The sequence below is a fragment of the Neopsephotus bourkii genome, unplaced genomic scaffold, assembly GCF_033783945.1.
Source record: "Neopsephotus bourkii isolate Nb327-2 ecotype Australia unplaced genomic scaffold, CSIRO-AGI_Nbou_v1 NB_1768, whole genome shotgun sequence".
Classification (NCBI taxonomy): Eukaryota; Metazoa; Chordata; class Aves; order Psittaciformes; family Psittacidae; genus Neopsephotus; species Neopsephotus bourkii.
Window position 1 is genome coordinate 8,454,584 of NW_026902242.1, and position 21,619 is coordinate 8,476,202.

The following is a 21,619-nucleotide window of genomic DNA, read 5'->3' on the forward strand; positions in this document are numbered from 1 at the left end:
ACAACAGTGTTTTGTCAGCAGAATTTGTTGCTTTTGGGAGCACACAGAAAGCCTAGCAATAACCTGAAAACTGAACATACACACTAAACAGTAGCACAGCTTGCAGCACAATAGTGTCTCAGACTTTCCCTCATACTGATAACCTTTATTCATTCTACAGAAATAGCAGCAAGGAAAGAGATTGATATTTACTTTGGAAGGCATGCTCCAAACATTTATAAACTAATTCTGAAGAAAAATCCAGAGCTATGTAGGTCTATACCCAGGCTTTCAAGCCCAGGAATCACTCACTTAAATTAGAATTTCCTCATTTCCTTCAGAAGAAGACATTTCTAGCCACAACTCCCCTTCAACATTTCACCAGAGCAAGTTACAGGTAAGCGCTTTCCTAAGAGTGTGGAAGCTCAACATCAGGATTGCCTTGTGCAAGCCTAGAATAACACCAGGACCTGTCATTCCAAAGGGCTTGGCCAGAGTCATGACTGAGGCTCAGGCTGCTGTAGGCGCCATGTAAACTTCTATGTCAAACATTTGAAGAGTGAAGCTGAGTGGACACACAAAACCAGAAGTCTCTTTCATTGCCTGTACTATTTAGGCAAGTGCATTTATTAGCCACCTAGAAGCAGCAGACCCTCAGGTGCCCACAGTAGAGGCGCTGGAGCAGAACAGATACCTGAATGCAGGCGGGGAACTTGGGAGGGAGGTAAGTAGGTTTTTCCAAACTGTAATACAGTAATGACCATTTTGAAGGTTGGCTGTGCTGCAAGTCCTTTTGGTCCCTTGACAACACTGATAATGCAACAAAAATTGAAGAGTTTCTAGAGCACTATTTTGTTGTTCCCGTGCGGATATCAATGTATTTAATTGCAAAAGATTATGGAACACATTTGCCATGGTTTTAAACTCCCACAGATCAAAGGAAGCAATTAACATCCTGAAGGTTAATGCCATTTGGTTGCTGACATATGCAGTGAACAACTATTTTGTATAAAGACAAATTCCTCACCTGGTGTGAAACAAAACAGTTTCTGCATTTATATGCATTTAGCTTTTACTTCATTCCAGATCCTCTGGAATACATAAGCTGTTCCCTGTCCAGTAATTCTTAAGTTACACCCCCTCACTTTACCACTCATTTTTAGGAACGTTTTAGGAACGTTTTATATTTCTTGGTTTTATGCTTGCAGAGTCCCTTCTACTTCAATTTGCCTTAAGGCAGATGTAACCATGCTATAACCATGTGTTTGCATACTGGAGCCACAGTAAATCTTTAAGGATTGAGAATATCCTTGGCAATGTTGTCCTAGCTTCTTAAGAAAAATAGTGACCTGACAGGCATCTAAAGCAAGGGCAGCTGCACCAACTCTGGGTGGGATTTTTCCTTAGGGGAGTCTGGCTTCACTTGGTAAATTCTGTGCTGGATACCTCGGAAAATGCCTCCATTTTCTAAGAGTAAGAAGAAAAATACAAAAGCAAAGAGGCAAAAGTGCAAGCCTACACAGAGGGCAGAGAAGGTGGTAGTTTAGGACCACTTTGACCTACGTACTGCATAAATAATTAGCAATAAAAACTTCAGAAAACTTAGACCACACACAGTACTAGGTAGGAAATGCTTCAATAAGACTTAGGTGCAAAAATATTTACTTTAGCCCTTAGAATCACAGAACAGTTTGGATTGGAAGACACCTTAAAGCTCATTCAGTTCCAGCCCCCTGCCACAGGCAGGGACACCTTCCACTAGAGCAGGTTGCTCCAAGCCCCCTTCAATCTGGCCTTGAACACTGCCAGGGATGGGGCAGCCACAGCTTCTCTGGGCAACCTGTGCCAGCACCTCAACACTCTCACGGGGAAGAACTTCCTCCTAATGTCTAATCTACATCTCACCTCTGACAGTTTCAAGCTATTCCCCCTTGCTGTATCCCTACATACCCTTTTCTCATAGGCCCTCTTTAGGTATTGGATGATTTTGTGTAGTTAATGCCCGGTATTTGCCCCTTCTCATTCCATTAGCTGATTGCGAGTATATCATAAAACATTACAATAAAACAAGGATGAAACACAGGTATGAGACACCAGACTGGAACTTGCTTACTTTTTTAGATCAGTTTTCCATAATTAACTCTTGTTACTAATTCTTTACATGTGGCTTTACAAACAGGAATTGGGAGCTTCCTCAGTGATCACCTAGTGCTAGACTGCATTATACACACATGGAGGCTAAGACAGTCAAAGCGATAAAGATCCAGACACTTAATCTCCCTGATCATCATTAAGAAAGAGATATTAGAAAGAGGTGAAACTTTCAAACGTTCAGAGATACCAACATAGATGTTCAAACCTCCTTCACTTATTCCAAAGTCTCCTAAAAAGGTGGAGGAACATGTAATACATTTCTTCCCCCCTAAAAAAAACAACCCCATGGTCAACAGGAAGCTTCATAAAAGGACTTCAGCCTCTGTCACTGTGAACTGGAGAAACTGGCAGTGATTTTGAAATAATTCCTTGCCTGAAACCTGTCCTGGTCACAATGGGGTAATGCGGCTTCTTCAGGATTGTTTTACTGTCCTTAAAGCTATATTTTAGAAATTATAGATGAAATTTATTGCAGTTGGTAGAGAAATGGTGGTCTAGCATCTGAATCACTCCTTGCAGTGATTCAGGGAAGAGCTCACAGGAGCAGAAGCCAAGCTGATACTGAAGTTAAAAAACTCATCTCATATTCACTGAACGTATTTCTAGCTAAAGCCCTATCAAGAAAATCCCTCAAGAGGTTCTTCTTACAGTGCACCTAGGAGATGAGCACTTGAATTCTGGCTCCAATATTGCTATCTCAATAGGAAAGGAACATCTAACAACTCAGACCTTTGTTACAATGCTTTGATGTCCTTGCTTTATTTCAGAGAGCTTATTTTCAAAACAACGTTATTTTGCTTCCTTCCTCTCACCTTTTGTATGAGCTACTGAAATTATGCTCTTTATTGAGCAGACGTTCTGTTGCAGTCCTAATTACAGCACAGCTGACCTGTCTCAGTGGCAGCCTTGATACAGAGTCTACCCTGCAGAGAACTGCCACTATGAAAACCTGAGTATTTTTGTTTCTTGACCCAAGTGCTCAAGAACTGTCATTTTACTGTCACATTTGCAAGATCTTTTGTGCCTTTAATTCACTGCATAACTATAGCTTTCTGTACAACTGTAATCCTAAAGGACTGAGATAACTTCTCACCCTACAGTCTATATATAACACTAAAACTAATGTGATTTAAAATCTTCACTACTGTACATAAGTAGCAGAAGTTTTCTCCATGATGAGATGCAGTGTTTTGTGCCAGGTTAAGCTAGGTGCTCATGAATTATTCCCAGGGTTACTATATTAAAAGGCATCAACTGGTAAGATAGCTCATGTTTTAGTGAACAGAATTTGACAACCATTTTTGAGCGTTATAAACAGCAACTGTTTTCACCTTCATTTTAAAGGATAAGACAACACAGTATTTAGCTTTCTCAGACTGATATGATTCAGAGATCAGGGCAGATCTAGGTATTTTAGTATCCCAGAAAGTCAATTTGAGGCCTCCACTGCTCTTCACTGCATACTAAAAGACAGGCTATTTTAAGCTGCACGATTAGTTGTCCTCTGATTTTACCAATTCCAGCCCATCACAACTGTACCCTAGTACTGCAGAGGGGCAATCCATAAAGCACCTTTTCACATGCATTATACCAAAACATCTACACAAGCGGTTTCCAAGGGACAGGCATCTGTGGGCAACATGAAGTCTGTACTGCTCAGGATCTGACCATTCAGGAGCCGACACTTCAGTGATTGCAGCCAAAACCACAATGCTACAGTATTTATAGAGAGTAAAAATCACTAGCTCAACCTGAATGTAGCTTTTAGCAATAATCCATACTCCATTGATTTCCATATTGCACATTACCACACTGCAACAGCATTTCCATTCCAAGGCTCTCGCCCTCCCTGCATGGGCTGGGCCTTTGTTCAGTGTGAAATGCACCCTAAAGTGGGTTGTAGCTGCACCTGGAAGCATTGGCTCCTCGCACACAAAACTTAAAGTGTTTCATAGAATCATGGAATAGTTAGGGTTGGAAAGGACCTTAAGGGCATTTGGTCTTATGCTATAACTTATAAAATTTCATCTCTTTAACTAAGCTATGTAAGACACTGTAGTTTTATGGCTACAAAACCTACATTTAGATGATAGTACCTACATCCTGTGAGCCACAGCAGGCAGCTACTTGGCATGTGCAGACAGTGAGCTCTCCTTAGAGTCACCAATACCTATTTATTCCTACCTTGCCTACCTCAGCTCAGAGGTGACACTTCTCCTTGCAAAGCAGGACATTAATCGTGTCATTACAAACTTGACACTAAAGCATGAGCTATGCACTACTCCACTGTGAAGCCACCTTTTAAAAAAAACCCCAGATGTTGCACACCTGATCCTTAGTATGCACCCAACAAGAACAGCTCAAATTTCCAGCTCCAACGTGTCAGTTTTCCTTTCACTTAGAAGTTACCACAGAAGTTGTAGATAAATGTGCCTGTACTTGGTGAAGACTAAATAAAATCATTCCAGAAGTTAATGACAGCCATTTTACACCGGACCGTGCAATTGGAGCCAGAGGGAGACTTCAGAAAACATCTAGTGCTTCAATGTTATACAAGCAAAACATTCCATTTATTAATATATTAAGAGGAAAATTAGATTAGTACAATGAAAATATTGTACTTGTGAGTCACCAGAGTAACCCAAACTGCTATTCCAAATGTGCTAATAATGTATTTCAAGAAGTTACTAGGTGCTACAACAGAAAACCAGAGAAGTACATCAGATACTGGTGTACAGCTGGCATAGATACATCCATACAACACATCTGTATTTTGCCACAAAGTGTGTCCTGAGACGCACTACAAAGAACCACAGGTTGGATTCTTCCTTCGTGTACACTGGCATTACTGCACTGGATTCAGTGGGACTGGACTGGCACGGCAGAAGAAAACTGTTCTTCCCTGCAGTCTTTTCCGCAGGAACATAACAATTAAATTTTCTGTCAGTGTAGCCAACTGCAAAAACCCACAGACCTTGGGTTTATCTGGAGACATCAACACATATTTGTGGAGAAACCCTGAAGAATGTTCAGGTTTCTCAGCCCTACATGCTTCAAGCAATTTAACACTTGGAAGGAAAGCATTTTTAAGTGGACGCTGTAAAAACATCATTTTTCTGCAGCCGTCTGCATCTTTTTTCTGCTGTAACCACACATACTTAAGAATGACTCATTCCCATGACAGGAGCTTGGAATTCCCATGTCCCAAGCTACAAGCCAAGACAGCAAGTTATCCAGTTTCCAGTCTCCTCCTGTTTTCAATCCAACATTTCCTCTCACCCAAACCTCCCTTCTGTATAGCATTTTACATTCCAAAAGTTTCAGAGATAGCTGCCTTCTGCTTTTTATACACAGAGGAGAAACTGTGACTGCCCTACTCATGGATTAATGACCATACTTCAAAACAACCCAAAGCTAAAAGGTCAACCCAACTTGTTTGGGAAGGACCCTAGTTTAGAGGAATTATTTACATACACACATAAACAAACCACACATCACCTCTGCTAATAGCTTGAGCTTTTCTGTTGCTGACCATCAAGCCTGAAGTAAGCTCTGTGTTAGCTCACTCCCTGAACAAGGAATTTTATAAGGCAAAGAACATGATGCTTCGAGTATTAGCAATTAGCATCCTCTAAAGGTCTCTGCACATGGCTCACAGATACCACACATTTGTTCCAATAAGCTGATATTCAGTTGCAAACAACATTGGATGATTCTCTGCTTTAGCTGGGAATTCAATTAGTGTAATTGGCTGTTAATCTACACATAACAGGAACCTGGGAGTTTCTCAGCAGGCATGCAACTCTTCTGGCCTCAGAGGATCCATGCTAGCTTTCACTAGCACTAAATCCAACCTGTAGTGCCTGGTGCTATTGTTACAGCACTCCCTGCTCCTCTTCCCTCAGAGTGAAAAAGAAAGCTGGAGATGATTACAGATGCACACAAAATCTTCCAAGCCACATTCAATTTGGTTTCTTTATCATCACTTAGTCCAGATAGCATGAAACGTTCAATTGCGCGAAGGCACAGACTCCGATGTCATATTAACGTTATCTATTATTCTGGACCTTTGGGAAGGGAGAATGGGAAAGCAGGTTTCTCTCTCCCAAGCTGCATATTTTTAACATCTGCTATTTTAATGCAATTTAAAAGAAAATATTTCTGAGCTCTGGAGCAAAAAGCTTATTGGATCTCAGAGTCCCATGGAGCCTGAATTAGGTGTTTCAGGTCACAGAAATCTCTTATTTCAGCCTTTTTTTTTTTTAAGAGGAATACAATAGCTGGGGAGAAAGTTCTGCTTGTTTGCATCTAGCAACATGCAGTGCAGAAGAATGAGGATTTATTTCAAGCTACATTTTATACACTTTAAAGAGCTGACTGTTTAAAGATGTTGAGCACCAAACTGAGTGGGATTTTAACCCTGTTCCTGGCAGTGTGGAGAATAATCCCTGACAACCAAGCCAGAAGACTTCCTGTATCACCTGCCCTGCACACAGGACTAGGGATGGAATCTGTGTCCTAAGGCATACCTGCAAGAGGAGAAAAACCCTTATCTAGAGCTTACACACGCTGCTGTGGGCTTTTACGTGGTGGAAGCTTGGATCTCAGCTGTGTCTGCACAAAGGATTCTTGGCACACTGGAGCTGGGCTCACCGGCGAGCGAAGCGCATCTTTTCACGCAAGGGCTTTCCCGTCTGTCCCTACAGCCAGCGACACGGAATCAAGAGGATTCAGCTAAAATAGCCCCATCTCCTGACTCCTGCTAGTATTACACCGGACTATCATTCAAATAAGCCCTTTGTCTCTATATTAGGTCTTCTAAAGAGGTTTGTAAGACTAAGAGGTTTCCCTTACAAATACGTTTTTAGCATCCAACTAGCCCATTAAAAAGAGCAGACAACTGCAGACGTGATTCCCACAAAGCTGCCTGCAGAGCAGGCTGCCCTCCACATGCCATTCCCTATCTCTGTTAAGAGAATGTGCTCCCCAGCCATTGCTAGTAAATGTCTTCCAGCAAAAGTGCTGGCACCCTGCAGACAAGATCAGGTCTCAATAAATTGCTAACACACAGCTCCCTACAAAACAGTGTGGGGAAACAGTTGGAATGCTGAGAAACAGTGGCTTAACCTAAGGGCCACACCAAGGGAGTACCCACCACATCACAACCCTTTCCAAACCAGTATGCCCCACTGTGAAGGGCCAGTCAGACACCTCACACCATGGCAATGCCCCTTTAGAACTGAGGGCGCTCCAAGAAGCTCAACTGCGTTTGCCTTTTGTGCTAGAAACATGGACTTAATCATGAAAATCTGACGTGACTGAAGATCTCTTGGGTTGTTTGTACACTTAATACAGAAAGGCTGTGTCTGATTTTATTGGTTCCCACTAGCAGTCAGTGCAAAAGGATGAGGTATTGATGCTATGTGAATTCTTTCCTCATTACATCAAACTTAAGAAAACACATTGTGGCAATTTGCACTTGTGACATAATGAGTGTCAATTGCCACAAAGGAAGCACAGGCAAGCTGAGAACTAAGGGATATGAGGATTTAAGTGGTTCTCTCAAACACCCACTTTTATCTTAACTAGGAGGAGTCTTGCTATTAAATTCCACAAGCACAACTCTGAAAATCTCAGTTAGTAGCTCACCTCTGATGTGCTTTCCAGTGCAAGGAAGCGTTAGGAAGACCCCTCACATATAGCATCAAGGAGAGCTCGAGTCACAGCTTCCACAGCTCACCAGTCTCTATCCTCAATTAATCTCATCACTCTTCCTGAATTTGTCCCCCCTCAACTTCCTTGCAGGCCTTAAATTTGGTCTCTGTCTTTGCATATGAAAAACCCCCTTGACTATCTCAAAAGTACCTCTGTAGTCCCTCCAAACTCCCATGACCCCGAAGCTGCTGCAGCAATAACCCACCTGTGATGCTTTATCACTGCTGTAAACAGCTTCCCTCCTTTGGGCTAGGTTCTGCTCACAGTGCTACAAGAGTATCAAAGAACAGTGCTTGTTTTGTCCAGCTGCATGTCACACAGGAGCACAAGGCTCAGGATGGGCAGAAACCCCACACATCTCCCCAGCTGCTGAGAACCACCTGCAGTCTGCAGTGTGTCCTCACCTGATTGCTAACAGCCTCTGAAGAAGCTCATTCAGAGCTTGCTTGGATAAGTATAAATTGTTTAGTCTTCTCAGTGCAGACATGCCTAATCCACAACAGCATGAGATTAGCTCTAACACTTGGTTTTGTTTTGCCAACTGTTTTTAAAAGAAGGGAAGGACAAGGTTGGAAACCTGTGTCATTTCCAGAAAGACACTGCAGTTACTGATCTCATCTAACTAAATATTCTTTATTTTTTCCCGTCACTTCATTTGTTTTGTTGCCTAGTTTATTCTTTTGTTATTACTTGAGACTAAAAGCTCTTTAGGCAGAGATCATGACTTGCAATACACTTGTACAGCACCAAGCACAATACTAAACAGATGGGCCTTTAGCACTATCAGTATAAATACATCATCATATACCGTTTCTCTAACCTACAGGGAGCACATCTGGTATTGCACACGAGAGTCCTAGGGCAGGACTCCTCTTTCTGCTGCACACCAAGATAGAGCAGTAAGCCACAGCCTCAAGTTAAGCTTTTAGGGTCTGGAATTACATACTTTAAAACTACACCTTGTGACTTTGAGACACGGGCCAGGTTAGCTCCAACTTACTGGAATGCCGTAGCTAGAGAATGCTGAACAGTAATTAGAGCATATAATGGTTGAGACCAGATACAGGCAGTAAAGTGGTTGTTCACACACTTTTTTGGTCCCTGGACTCTATTTCAGCTGGCTGCACTTCAGTATAATCACCTTGATACGCATACTCTTCAGTGATAAAACATCAGGAGCCCTTAGCTGCAAAGGTTAAACAGATACAGTTGATGCCACAACTGAGCAGAGCAAAAAAACACAAGATTACATAAGTGTATTTGCTTTTGCCTTCATTCCCCCTGTCCCCCAAATGGGCTGTCAAATTCAGTTTGGGAAATAAGATGTTGCATCCATTGATCTTAACCTTGCTGCTTTTCCTGTAAAAGTTAGTATAGTGGTTTTCCAAGCTAAAATCAAGGCCTACAGATGCCTGATGCTGTACACCTAGAGGAAACATTATTACCCTGACCTTATAGATGGGGAACAGACAGATTAAACAGTTTGACTTTAGACTACTCAAAAGGCCCTTAATTGAGACTAGTGCTGAACTCAAGTCCTGCCTCCCAGCCCATCCTACAGTCAGACCTTCCTTCTCTCCAATAGGATCTGTAATTTTTCCATAGAAAAGCTGTAGAAAATATTGCAATTTCTGCACATAAATTTCCACATGAGGTTGACAGAAGGAATTAAAATGAGACAGTGGGGAGTAAAGTCAGAGAAGGTAGCATAAGATAACTGTCAGAACTGTTCAGAGCCAAGATTCCCAGGTTTACACATCCAAGGAACTGAGTCAGCTTCCTTCCAATAAATATTTATTGGGACCCCTGACTACTTCCAATGTCAGCATGTGCCAGATATTGACCTTCATTACAACAGCACAAACAGCTTTTAGGAATCGTGAAATTCATCATTCTCCAGGTGCTGATAAGCCTGTTCCTACCCCTACTCCAGTTTTGTTATTTTTAATAAGTTACTCTGGAAGGATTTGGAATGTGAATTCCCTTTTCCATTCATTCCTCTATCTTATTACAGTCAAGGATTCCAGCAGCTAATTTCAAGTGATATTTACTTCTAAAAGGCTGTCAGACACGCTGACTGGTAAATAATCATCACACAGAAAAGAGAGACTACTCTTGCTGTTGACGGACGGGATTCCTGCACTCCAGGCAGTCAGCTTCGCACCACCCAGACAATTCCAAAGCAAGGAACAATTCCATTTTGAGTTCCAGAACTTTAAATATTAGTAGGAGCAAGGAAAACAAGCACACAAAAATTGGTGGTTTTTTTTAGAGGCCTTCATAAATCCCACTCAAACAGCCCACAGTACTCATAGGCAGTAAATGCTCAAGTCTGTAAGCTCCAGCTCTAGTCTAATATATCACTTATTCCTGGCTATGGTTTTAAAATAAGAATTTCATCCCTCCTTCTTCCAGTTCAGTCTTGCTGGGAAGATGCTTCACTTGGACCTCAAGAGGGGACTTGTGCTAGTTTGTCACTTCTGCACCCTTCCATGCTCTACCTGCCACAAAAAATCATGTGTGGCCAAGGTAACCCTGATGGCCACAGCAGCCTCACTTACCCACTTCATGAAGATATGATCATATGAAGATATGATCAGCAGGTAAGAACACCTGTGCTTGCTCTGAAACACCAGGATTTCAACCTCAGGCTACAGATACCTACACAGAGCCTCAGCTGGAAGAAACCTTTGAACAAACCACATGGCTCTAGAAAGCCCTTTTCACCTTGGAAAAAGGAACCACTGAGTTCAGGGCTCCCCAATTCTTCTATCATTCCCCCCAGGTTCTGCAGTTCATTGACAGAAGACAAAAACCCAGCTTTGGAAGATTTCTGGGGCGTGTTTGGTGCACACCACACTCAGGTTTGCAAATGGAAGTTGAAAATGTGCCCAGTATGACAAGCTGACATCAAAAGCAGTTGGTGGCAGTAACAGAGGCAGAACAGAGTCTGGATTAAAAAACAGGCTTATTAAGTTCATAGTAGCTCGGACTCAGCTCATCTTCAGAACACTGTGCAGACCCATTACAAAAACATTACTCCAAAAGCTCTTCCCAAAATCTGCAATTCTGAAGTCACAACTAAAGTCTGCTGAATGTTTTGCTCTTGCCATTTCTCCTAAAAATCCTTTATTGGCAGAAAAACATGTTACATCTTCTCTGCTGTGATGCCCATCCTATGCCAGCTACAATGCCAAGCACTATTTATAGCCTCATAAAAACAGAATGCACTTATGTAAGACTGCCTTAGTAAATGCAGGTTAAGGAGGAATAGCAAGAAAATCCACTTCTTTGCATAGTGAAACCATTATCACAAATCTGTTATTGCACAGCAACAGAAAAGTTCAATAGTTGAGCCCTGTCCTCACTCAGGTAGACTCATAGCATTGCTGAGGTTGGAAAAGACCATTAAGTCTAACTTTTAACCCAGCACTGCCACGACCACCACTAAATCAATTCTCAAAGCACATCTACATGTCTTTTAAATAACCTCAAAGATGGCGATTCCACTACATCACTGGGCAGCCTGTTCCCATCCTGACTATCCTTCTGGGGAAGCGACTGTTCCTACTATCCAGTTTAAACCTCCCCAGCACATCTTGATGCTGTTTCCACTTGTCCTGTTCCTTGGGAGCAGAGCCCAGCCCCCTCCTGGCTCCATCCTCCTGTCAGGCAGTTGTAGAGAGAGATAAGGTCCACCCTGAGCCTCCTCTTCTCCAGACAAAACTCCCCCAGATTCCTCAGCCATTCCCCATCACACTTGTGCTCCAGGCCCTGCACCAGCTCCATTGCCCTTCTCTGGACCTGCTCCTGCACTGACACATGAAAGTGGAACCCTCACTGTGGAGCCCTAGCTCCTCCCTCAAGAACTCAGGCTACCTCTTCCTTCTAACTCCATGTCATGCACTGCTTTCTCTCCTCAGACCTCACCATTCTACCTGTGTGCAGTTTCCTAGGCTTCCCTGTTCCCTAAAATTACTCTTTCATATCCAAGTCTTCAGACTCTTCACTCTTTTCTTTTCCCATCTCCCCATTTGGTTTTTAACCCTTCTGCAGGCCAGCCAGGCACAAGCATCCCCCAGCTTCTGAGTGCTAGATGGCCCCATTCTATGGATGATGAGAAAAGGGTGCAGAAAGAACACTGGAGTCTCTGCTCCCACTATGTATCTACTTTTCTAGCAGATTTCTGGGGCAATGCTGATGTAACCCAGGAGGTAAGCTCAGACATACCCAGGATGAATTAGGAAGCAACTACCAAACCAAATCATTTGAGAGTCTGCAAGACTGGGGAGCATGTAAAGAACTCTCTTTTGGTCACATGTGGATAGCTCTTCCCCACAGGAGCAGAGGCTATCCCATTCAACCTAACCATTCTGTATAGAAAAGTTATAGAAAGTATAGTCCACAGCCCAGTAGTCTTAGAGCTTTACAAAAACAAGTTTGTAAAAACAGCATACCTGTATAAATGCATGTGCCATTCTTGCTGAAGCTTCCTCAAAACATCCAGCTTGATACAGGTTTGCAACAACTGGAGGGTTTTAGTCCATGGTACTTGACTTCCAATGAAGCTTGGAAGACAGGAGCAACAGACTACTTTGCCCATTGCTCCAACTCCACCTCTAACTGTGCAGGTGGTGGGTTTTAAGCAGCTTCTATAAACCACTGTGGTATGACCAAGAGCAAGCAGTGCTGCCCAAGCAGGCCTGCTGCTGGCTGAGGAGCCACCCCAGGGTCCTGCACAACAAAGGGCTCCTCTCAGCTACTGGCTGGGTGCAGGCTGCCTGCACATAGAGACCAGTCCTGGCTGCCATGGAAACATGGGTGATGTCAGCATTATGATGCAAGAGGGGCTGGAAGGGAGACCAGTGAGCTCAATTTAACATGGATTCTGAGCAACTGAAGACAAGAGCACTGATCTCTCACAGGTTGCATTTGTCTACTGTACATCTAAAAATAAAATAAAAAAAAAAAAAACCAAAAACCCACAAAAAAAACCACACTTGCAAACTTTGCTAAGTTTGAATTCAATGCTTTTGATGTTTCCAACACCTCTTTAGCATCCTGTGTTGAAGTATGGATATGCCTGTTCCTACGTGCACATCAAAATCAGCTCTGCAACTTTCCCATGAACTAAAAGTGGCAACATCGGAGCACAAGTATTGAGTGTCAATGCTGATGATGAGAAAGTTTTGTCAAGAAAGAATAGATACCATCTGACACATGGAACAGCAGCAGTAATCTGGAAATTAGAGCCCCTGACATATGCTTTCTATAATTATCCATGAAACTAAAACCAAGGGCAATATACTTAAAATATTCTTACAGGAAGCCTGCAGACACAGCCAGCATGCACGCTGCAGCACTGCTGTCTGAACAGCACTTGCAAAGCTGCCTTCTCTGTGGATGAGCACAGACACCAGCATTAGCCTGTCCTTCCCCACCTCAAATGCCCATGCCTCCAGTTCTACACATTGTTACAACATCACTAGCAAGACACACACATACCTTTGGCAGCTCTTGTTTCATGCCAGATTTGTCAAAGTATTCCACATTTATCTTATTGCTGCCTAATTGACATCCCTCCCTCCAGGACAGCTCTAAGCACAGTCTGAATATTTATCTGTTTGATGCAACATGATTTTAAATCAGCTGTGGAAAACGCTGGCATCCCAGTCAGGCTCTCAAGGGCAAAAGTGATGTTGCAAAACAGTATTTATCTGAAAACAGCCCCAGTCCCTCCTCACCATGACCCTGCCTTCAGACAGCTATGCCCGATTTGCTGCTGCCCCATAATGCAGCATGCACTAGAAGAGAGGATCATAGTCCCTCCTGGCAACAACAAAGTTGGGCCAGTGGCAATCACGTGAAGACAAAGCAGGAGACACCCCGGTTAACCAGACCAGTGCTTGGGGGCTGTTAACTCTTAGTAACAGATGCCCCTGTGGAGTCTGTGGTCTGTCATGGGGGACACTCCATCCCCAGAAACCTGGTCTAGTGGAAGGTGTCCCTGCCCATGGCAGGGGATTGGAACTGGATGAGCTTTAAGGTCTCTTCCAACCCAAACCACTCTGTGATTCTATGATGCAAGGTCTCTAGATCTTTCTGAAGCAGAGAAGACAAAATTCTCAAGTATCTGTGAAGCATCATGAGATAGATATCCACCATCAGCTTTGCAAGTTTCTCTTTTTACCAGCCATTCCCCGCATTCCCTTTGCTTTAATCAAAAGCTCCAGTTTCAAACTGCTTGTGTCAAACCATGCACCAAACTGTGCAATAGAAACATTCTTGCTCTGTGGTTACTTTACACCACTTGCATTCTGGTGTCACAACCCACTGAAATTGGTGACCCTATTACTTCCTAGGATTGTTGCTGTTCTGGCATGCACAGGAATGCCACAAGCCTCACATCAGGGAATTTATATGCATATACACACACATAGAAATACAGTTCTTACTGTATGTAAACCAGGGAACCAGAGAGGAGCTGCAGGACAAAGCTCATAGTAAAAATGTAGCACTAGCAGCAGCCCTGCTGGAAACAGCCACAAGCAGGAAAGTCAGTTCTTACGCTTCGAAATGACACATGTGCCATCCCACCTGCACATGTGCATGCATGCGGAAGAGGGATTTAGCATTACTGGTAAAACATAAGTGTTTGAGAAGGGATTTTGATGGTGAGGGAATGACTTAATGGGGATTCTCATGGGGAAAAAAGTGTGAGAATAGGAACAGTGACACTTGTGGAAGAAAAAAGATAAACAGGGGCATTAAGGCGGCATCATTAGCCTAGTAAACAGTAATAGACCAGGCTGGGTAAAAGCATAAGGGAGTTACAGGTATAGTCTGGATAACCAGACAACATATGTCCAGCTTGAGAAAGAAGCTTTAATGAGTTCAATGAAGAATGAATTCTGCCACAAATCCTGAAAGCACAGAAAGTTTTAAAGGGATAGACAAACCCCAATGAGCTATGTGTATTCTTCAGGAGCTATCACACAGAAGGCATTTCATGCTAAGGCTGCCATCAGCTGCACTGGGACTAGTCAGTTAGCCTTCACAGTTCAGGCTGTATTTATTTTGATTTGGGGTTAGCCAGCACAAGTACTGCATTTGCCCCAGGTGCTCAGTGTGTTAACCTGCCATGCTTTTTACTGATGACCTCCTTGCACCAGCAGAATGTGGAGTTAATGAGCAGGATAATGAACTTGTCCTGACCCTATAACCTCTAAAACAGCAATAGAGCCAAGTGTGTGGGGTGGGCACAGACAATCTGGAAACACAAGCAAGAGAGGCACTCCCTCTCTCCAGAGGGAGGCCTGGTAATCCCACAGATTTCCTTCCTCCCTGCTGCTCAGCATAACACTGTTACCACCCTGAAGTAGCAAGTTCTATAAGGCACTTCAAATATTTCATGTTAAGACCTGCCCAAAATTCAAGACAAAACTTATTCTATGCAACAGTTCCAGCTAAAGCCGTGCATCAGTCCTTGTGTAGCACATAGGCTGGGCAAGAAAATCAACCCAGAGACCTTACACTTCTGAGTGAGCTGCTTGATTCAGTGCATCTGTCTCAGTGTGTCACCCAGGGATGCCTGTCTCCTTTCCAGTAGGATAACCAGTTGTCATACTTACCCTTAGTGGACAGACAGGGATCTTGCCTGCCGCTAAGGAAAACAGGCAGGTGAATGATTCCCAGTTCCAAGACAGTGTGCAAAGCCTTTGCTCAACACAGACAGTATGCATTCTCCCAATTGCATCCATCAAGGTCAGGCATGACACAAGTAAATATTCATGCCTAGCTTTACTCCTCTTTATCAAAATTCAGTCTAGCTCCAGTCCTAATTTTCTCCAGTCCTAAATTTCTCAGCATTTGTCACCCTGTATGAACTAAGTGCTATTGATGTATGTGCCCAGTGTAAAGATTAATTGAAGAACCACTATTCAGGAGGGGTTAACTTAATTCCCTTCTGTAGCTGCTCTGCAGTATTTCATGCAACTTGTGGCCAGGAATATTTTATTAGCTCCATGAAAAGGGAGTCATGGCAAATGCTGTTGCTCAGTCTTGGTTAGCTGATGCTGTTACACAAGTTCCAGTTCACAGAAAAGGCTGAGGAGGGGACAGGACAACAGAGGGAAGCTGGGAGGCTTCTCCTTCCAGTTTGAGGACAGAAAGCAGAAACAGCTCTGATATATCAGGACAATGGCAACTGTACAGTACTTTACACAGAGGGATGCTCACAGCAATGGTTGGAGACACTGTGGTATTGCTTTTGACTTCTAAGAAAAACAGGGTTTGTGGGATGGAATTTCCTTCCAGTTGCCTCAGTGCATTCAATATTAAGTTAAGCCTGATATTTACTCCTGGTTTTGGGCATAATTATCCATCAGCCTGAAACTCCTAAACCTGATTTGGAAGAAAGGAAAGCAAAGACCATCAGATTAATCCTGCTGGTACAAAAATTGTTAGAGAAACACATTAGTAGAAGCTGTGCCACCCACTGAAAACAAAGCTCTCACAGGAGATTCTTACTTTGAGGGCAGGAGAGAAGATCTCTGCAGCCACAGAAAGCTGCTGCCTGGCCAGTGTGTCTTTTCGAGTGCTTGGAGTTTCTCCAAGGACTTATCCTCACATTTGCACACCTGCTCAGGAACAGAAAGAGTAAAATTATGTTTTCCAAGCCACCTTTCAGCCTATGCTTGGGGGCTGCTTCCTAGACTTAGTTTAATACCATGGATGCTTTGGTCAGGGAGCTGATGATTTTTCCCATCCCTGAAAGGATGACTAACCACTTCATGGAAGTTTAAATACTCAGACCACTTTAAGACACCTGGCTGGAGACTGTTATCCAGGACACAAAACAATCAGCTATAAGTTTGCCCCAAAAGTTAAAAAAAGGCAATAAATTAGTTAAAATAGAAATTCAAACAAAATATTCATAAATACAGACACTTGTCCAGGCAGACAGTTTGGCAGCTGGCAATCAGGTTTAGAGTCTGACATCTCTGAATAAAAGATTTTACATAAATGCAATTCTACATTTCTTACATCAGCTTTTATAGTCAGATCTCAGTCCTACAGGTGATTCAGAGCTCTTCTCATGGTCCAGAAACTTTGACAGGTTTCACCAAGACTGCTTTTTCATAATTTAGTATAAATGCCAATTCCAGAATGCAAATTAACTGTGAGGCCAACTCTTTGAAGTGCTGGCTATCCTCAATTGCCAGCGAAGTCAAGGAGAGTCAAAGCATCCATAAAAGCACAGGATGAGAGTATATTACAAAATGGACAATTACCATGGTATGTAATTCTGACACATTGAGATAGTTAATGCTTCTGGGAGTAGAAGGGTAGCCAATAATACAAGCTAATAGTTCATTCCAAACAATGAGAGGGAACTAGATGCAGTCAAATTCTGTATTTCAGCATAAATACTGTTAATGCGTTTCTAAATGGGTGGGCAAAAAGACAGTTTTAAGATAGAATACTTAAGCCTTCTTTATGACATGTCTCTGCAGACATTTTCCATTACCTATTTTCTTATGTATTAATAGAGGATCAGAATTATAGTTTAATTATTCATGGAGTTCTAAAGAGATACTCTGTTCAAAAAGTCATTGACATTACACACAAAGTCCACCGAACTCCCATACACCTTAATGAGGCAAAGCAAGAGACATGAAGGGCAGCCTCAGGATGGGTGGGCAGGAGGACACTGCACACCCTGCTCCTGGCAGGACAGCTCTCCAGGCTCTGCAGCGATGCATCTTGGGTCACCTTTCATCTGTCCTCCGGGGATTTACCCCGCTACACATGGGTGAGGTTGCACTCAAGCACCACCACACTGACAAAAGACTGTCTCAGCCTGGCATTTCCACAAGGGCTTAGGGAACACAGCTCTTCTCAGGGCTCAATTTTTTACACTGCTTTAAAAGTCTCAGACTTAAGTTCTCCAGCGCTTGTATGATCCCTTCGTTCACTAACACTGATTCCCAAAAATCTACATAGGACAGATTACCCAGCCTCTAGGGACTGTAACTTTAGCACAACGCATAACCACAAACACTTTTTCGTTACATGTAGAGTCACTCTGCACCAAAGCCTGCTGTAATAGGAAAAGTTATTCTTTACCTGCAGAGGTACCTAAGAGGGGTTGCTGCCTCTGCAGTGACAGAGGGTAACATTGCTCACTGTTGTTTGGTGCCATCTGCTGGCACGAGGAGTGACACGACCCTATAAATCCTGTCCGGGTACCGACAATCAAGACACGCTCCAGGGGGAGTATCTTCAGGGTTAGATGAAAAATGCTTACCATACTGGAAACCATAAACACTAGAAAATTTACTTTCACATCAGATGATACAAGGTAACAATAGAAGATCTGGTGCAAATTTGCTTAAATTAGCATTTTGGCCAAAACAAAAGCTCCATGTTTCCCAGAAGAACAGACAGTTTATTACAGACATTTTAGCCTCAGAAAGGAAATGAATATTTTTGTGAAACAGCTCTGATTAGAAACAAACCTTTCAATTACTTTAGAACTTCTCTACAAAAGAGGTCATATGAATAAAGTCCCCAACAGTCAGAGAAATTTCCTTGAACCTACCTTAAGGAGAGAAGTTTCAGCAGACTCCCAGAACTCAGAAGTGGGATTTAAACACCTGAACCAGCTAAATATTATTAGGACAGTTAGCTGCAAGGAATAAGCTTTCAAAACATAGAAAATGTACATGTTATCCCACACAGACCCATTCTGCAGTTAAAAGCCTGTACAGATTATTATCTGGAGCCTTCCAGTTCCACTGTATATTCATGCATGACCAGCTGATCAATACTGGCAAATTCCTTGTCTGAAAGACACAATTTGCTCACAAATACACCATAATACATGCTTACACCAAAGTGTATTGACTCCCATCTGTAGAGCAATGGCAATTAAAAACAGGTATATGTATCATCAGTTCTTTATTTTAAACTAGCACTTTTATAACTGGCCTCCTTATTAGTCCCTTCAGTATGAATTATACGGGCATTAGACATAATTTCCCCAATTGAATATTCTCTTGTACCCACAGCTAACACAAGAAATTGGATGCAAGCCTTCATTAAGTCACAAACTGAAGAGTTCTCTTGCATAACTGCTGAATAAAGGACTATTAATCTGTACCGCTGGCACAAAACTTTCTCCAAATGTGTTCATGAACAAACAAGTTATGAGGTGAAACAAACCAAATGCAGAACTAGCACAACTGTATTTCAGGGAAGCCACAGTTAGCTGACCCAGCTTGCTACCACAGTTAAAAGCTTCACTGAGTTGAAGCACTGGTACAATTAACAGCCACTTCAGCCACTGCAGGTTTAGGTTATACAGATCTATTTGAAAGTTACAAAGCGAGTTTTGAAAGATACATTTTTGTTCCACACCTAAACCAGCTTCCAGACATTACAAAAGAAGCACACTCTTATGCATGCTTTCTGCTCAGTATTTATCTGTACCTCTTCCTTCAAATCACTGTCTGAGCACACAGGACACAGACACAGACTGTCCACAGCTTAGTCCAGAGCCTCTGCTTGTGGTTCCTGACGTTTAACTGCCACTCCACACCTCACTGTCATCTCCAGAAGCTTAGCCTGGGATCCCTCTGGGCAAGTGCTGTACAAACAGAAGACGACAAACTGTGAAAGGAAGAGCTTTCAAGCACATTACAGCCTGAGCACCTCATCCAGTCCTCACTGTATTGCTTCAGCAGCATCTTTTTCCAAAACCCACCTTCTCATGCCCAGCCATTACAACTTTAGCCACCCAAAAGACTATCTTACCCTGCCAATATGCTTCAGGGGAAACAGCCACTGCTCCCAAAGAGCCTGCACCAGGGACAAGGACTAATGCAGTGGGGAACTGTACACAGGACAAGCTGGGGGTTGGCTCTCCATTTCTAACTCATTTGCCATAATCCACGTGCCATGCCATTGCCCTAGGTGATCTTTGCATTAACTAGGGCCTTTTGAGCCCTTTTTTACTTCCCGAGACCAATGCACCTTACCAGTTCTCCAGCTGAACAGGTGCTAAACAAAATGGTGGTTAGAGCCAGCTCTGGCCCTTGCTTGCCCAGTCACACATGCCACCCCTACACCTTCCCTTCAGCCAGAACAGCAGCTTTCATCATACCCCACAGCTTCTCTGAAAGAAACGCCAGTTTGAAGATACAGGAGTCTACAAAACAAGACTGGGCTCCTCATTTCACACTGCTGGGCCGCCTGGATGCAGGGGAGGAGAGGCCCCATCCCTGGGCCTGCAGATCCCCAAGCATAAAGTTGAAGTAAAAGCTTTAAGGAAGCATCTCCTAAGTCCTGCTCCTCCACGTGAAAATACATGCAATACCACCAAAAAAAAAGGAGAAAGCCTCTGTGCATTCAGACACAGTTCAGCCTGGGAAGCTCTCTTCAGGCCCTGGGCCTGAAGAATTTGAGAGGGCCTTCCCTGCTGACAGGAACATGGCAGCCCAACACACCTGCAGGCCCAGGGCAGCCAGCAGAGCCTCTCCTCAAGGAGGAATTGCTTTTATAAGACAGACTTGGAGGATATTTAATAAATATGGGGAAGTCACAGGAGGCTGCGGCTTGGTAAAGGGTTAAAATATCAGAATGAGTGTTACTGCCAAGATCTAGTAACACAAAATGGCAGACCTCCCACGTTTTTACTGCAGGCTTCTGCAAGAAAAGACACCCCATTAGTCTCCACCAAAAGTATTTCTGCCTGGATACTTAAGTCCCTCAACATCTAAAGGAGCCCTCTCACACCCTGGAAATCAAGCCAGGCTGGAACGCAAGTAGGTGGCACAGGAGGTTTGCATTAACTCTCATATGTATAAACAAAAAGGTGTCAAGCATTGAAAGTCATCAGCTGCAAAAATTCTTACAAATACAACTTAATTGCAAACACATCCCTTGTCTTTCATTAGAGAAGTTAAAAGGAATAGTGCATTTGCACAGACCCAGATGCAATCCTTTCAACATGAGTTACTGACCCTCCTAGAAAGCAACCCTGACTCTGTTCATATGTTGAGCTGCAAAGAGTTACACAGATGCTTGACCGTATAATAGAGTTGGCCATTGGGGTGACAGGACTTGGTTCTGTTAAGAACTTGCTATTCTTAAATACCTAAAATGCACAGAAATCCTTTTAGGACATGGTTCCCAATGAACAAAACTTTTCCCCCAGAGTGTTTATCTCCAAGAAGGTCTGCATCCACTAAGTGTTTCTGTACTCCCATCTTCCCTTTATCATCCACAAGTTTCCCTTGATACTTGTATTTCACCTCTGGTTGAAGATCCTTAAAGGAAGTAAACTTCCAGGAGCAAAAGTTTAGCTTTATTCATTTGACCACAGAATGTTACATTGGAAGCATCAGCCAGTTAACTCTGGGAAAGGAACTGTTAAGACTACCTGCTTAAAGTACACTGCTTCTCCAGGGCTGCAAGCTTAAATCAGCATACACCAGCTTACACTAACATACACCAGTATTAAGTACCCCTTCCACCTTCCCTTCCAAGCTCTTTGGCTCCAGCTCCTCTTAGCCAGCTTTCTGAGCAGGAACCGAATCCAGCTGCCCTGAAAGGACCAAAGGCAACCACCTCTTCAGGATAATCACACTGAACAGCATTCTTCAAGGTCATATGAATAGTCTCCCTGGTTTCTCAGTATAACTCACTTCTGAAGGGACAGAAGTTACCACAAGTAGCAGCAATACTCATCTAGTTCTTCATGAAAAAA

General features: G+C 43.0%; 1 protein-coding gene across 3 annotated transcripts in view; it reads right to left on the bottom strand.

Annotated features, from left to right (window-relative positions):
* Positions 1-20,080, bottom strand: part of LOC133225946 (glypican-5-like) — a 379,953-nt gene extending 359,873 nt beyond the window's left edge. Inside the window, exons 1-2 of one of the 3 annotated variants that reach the window (XM_061378925.1) lie at positions 19,980-20,080; positions 19,342-19,498 (exon numbers count right to left, since the gene is read on the bottom strand). Coding sequence is in view for 1 of the 3 variants with exons in the window: in XM_061378924.1 (XP_061234908.1) it covers positions 17,977-18,052 (76 nt within the window). In the remaining 2 variants the exon portion in view is untranslated. Of the gene's footprint in view, positions 1-12,305; positions 12,596-17,976; positions 18,094-19,341; positions 19,499-19,979 lie in introns of those variants that run through there. The other 2 variants (XM_061378924.1, XM_061378926.1) reach the window with 2 other exon arrangements.
* Positions 20,081-21,619: the final 1,539 nt, after the last annotated feature.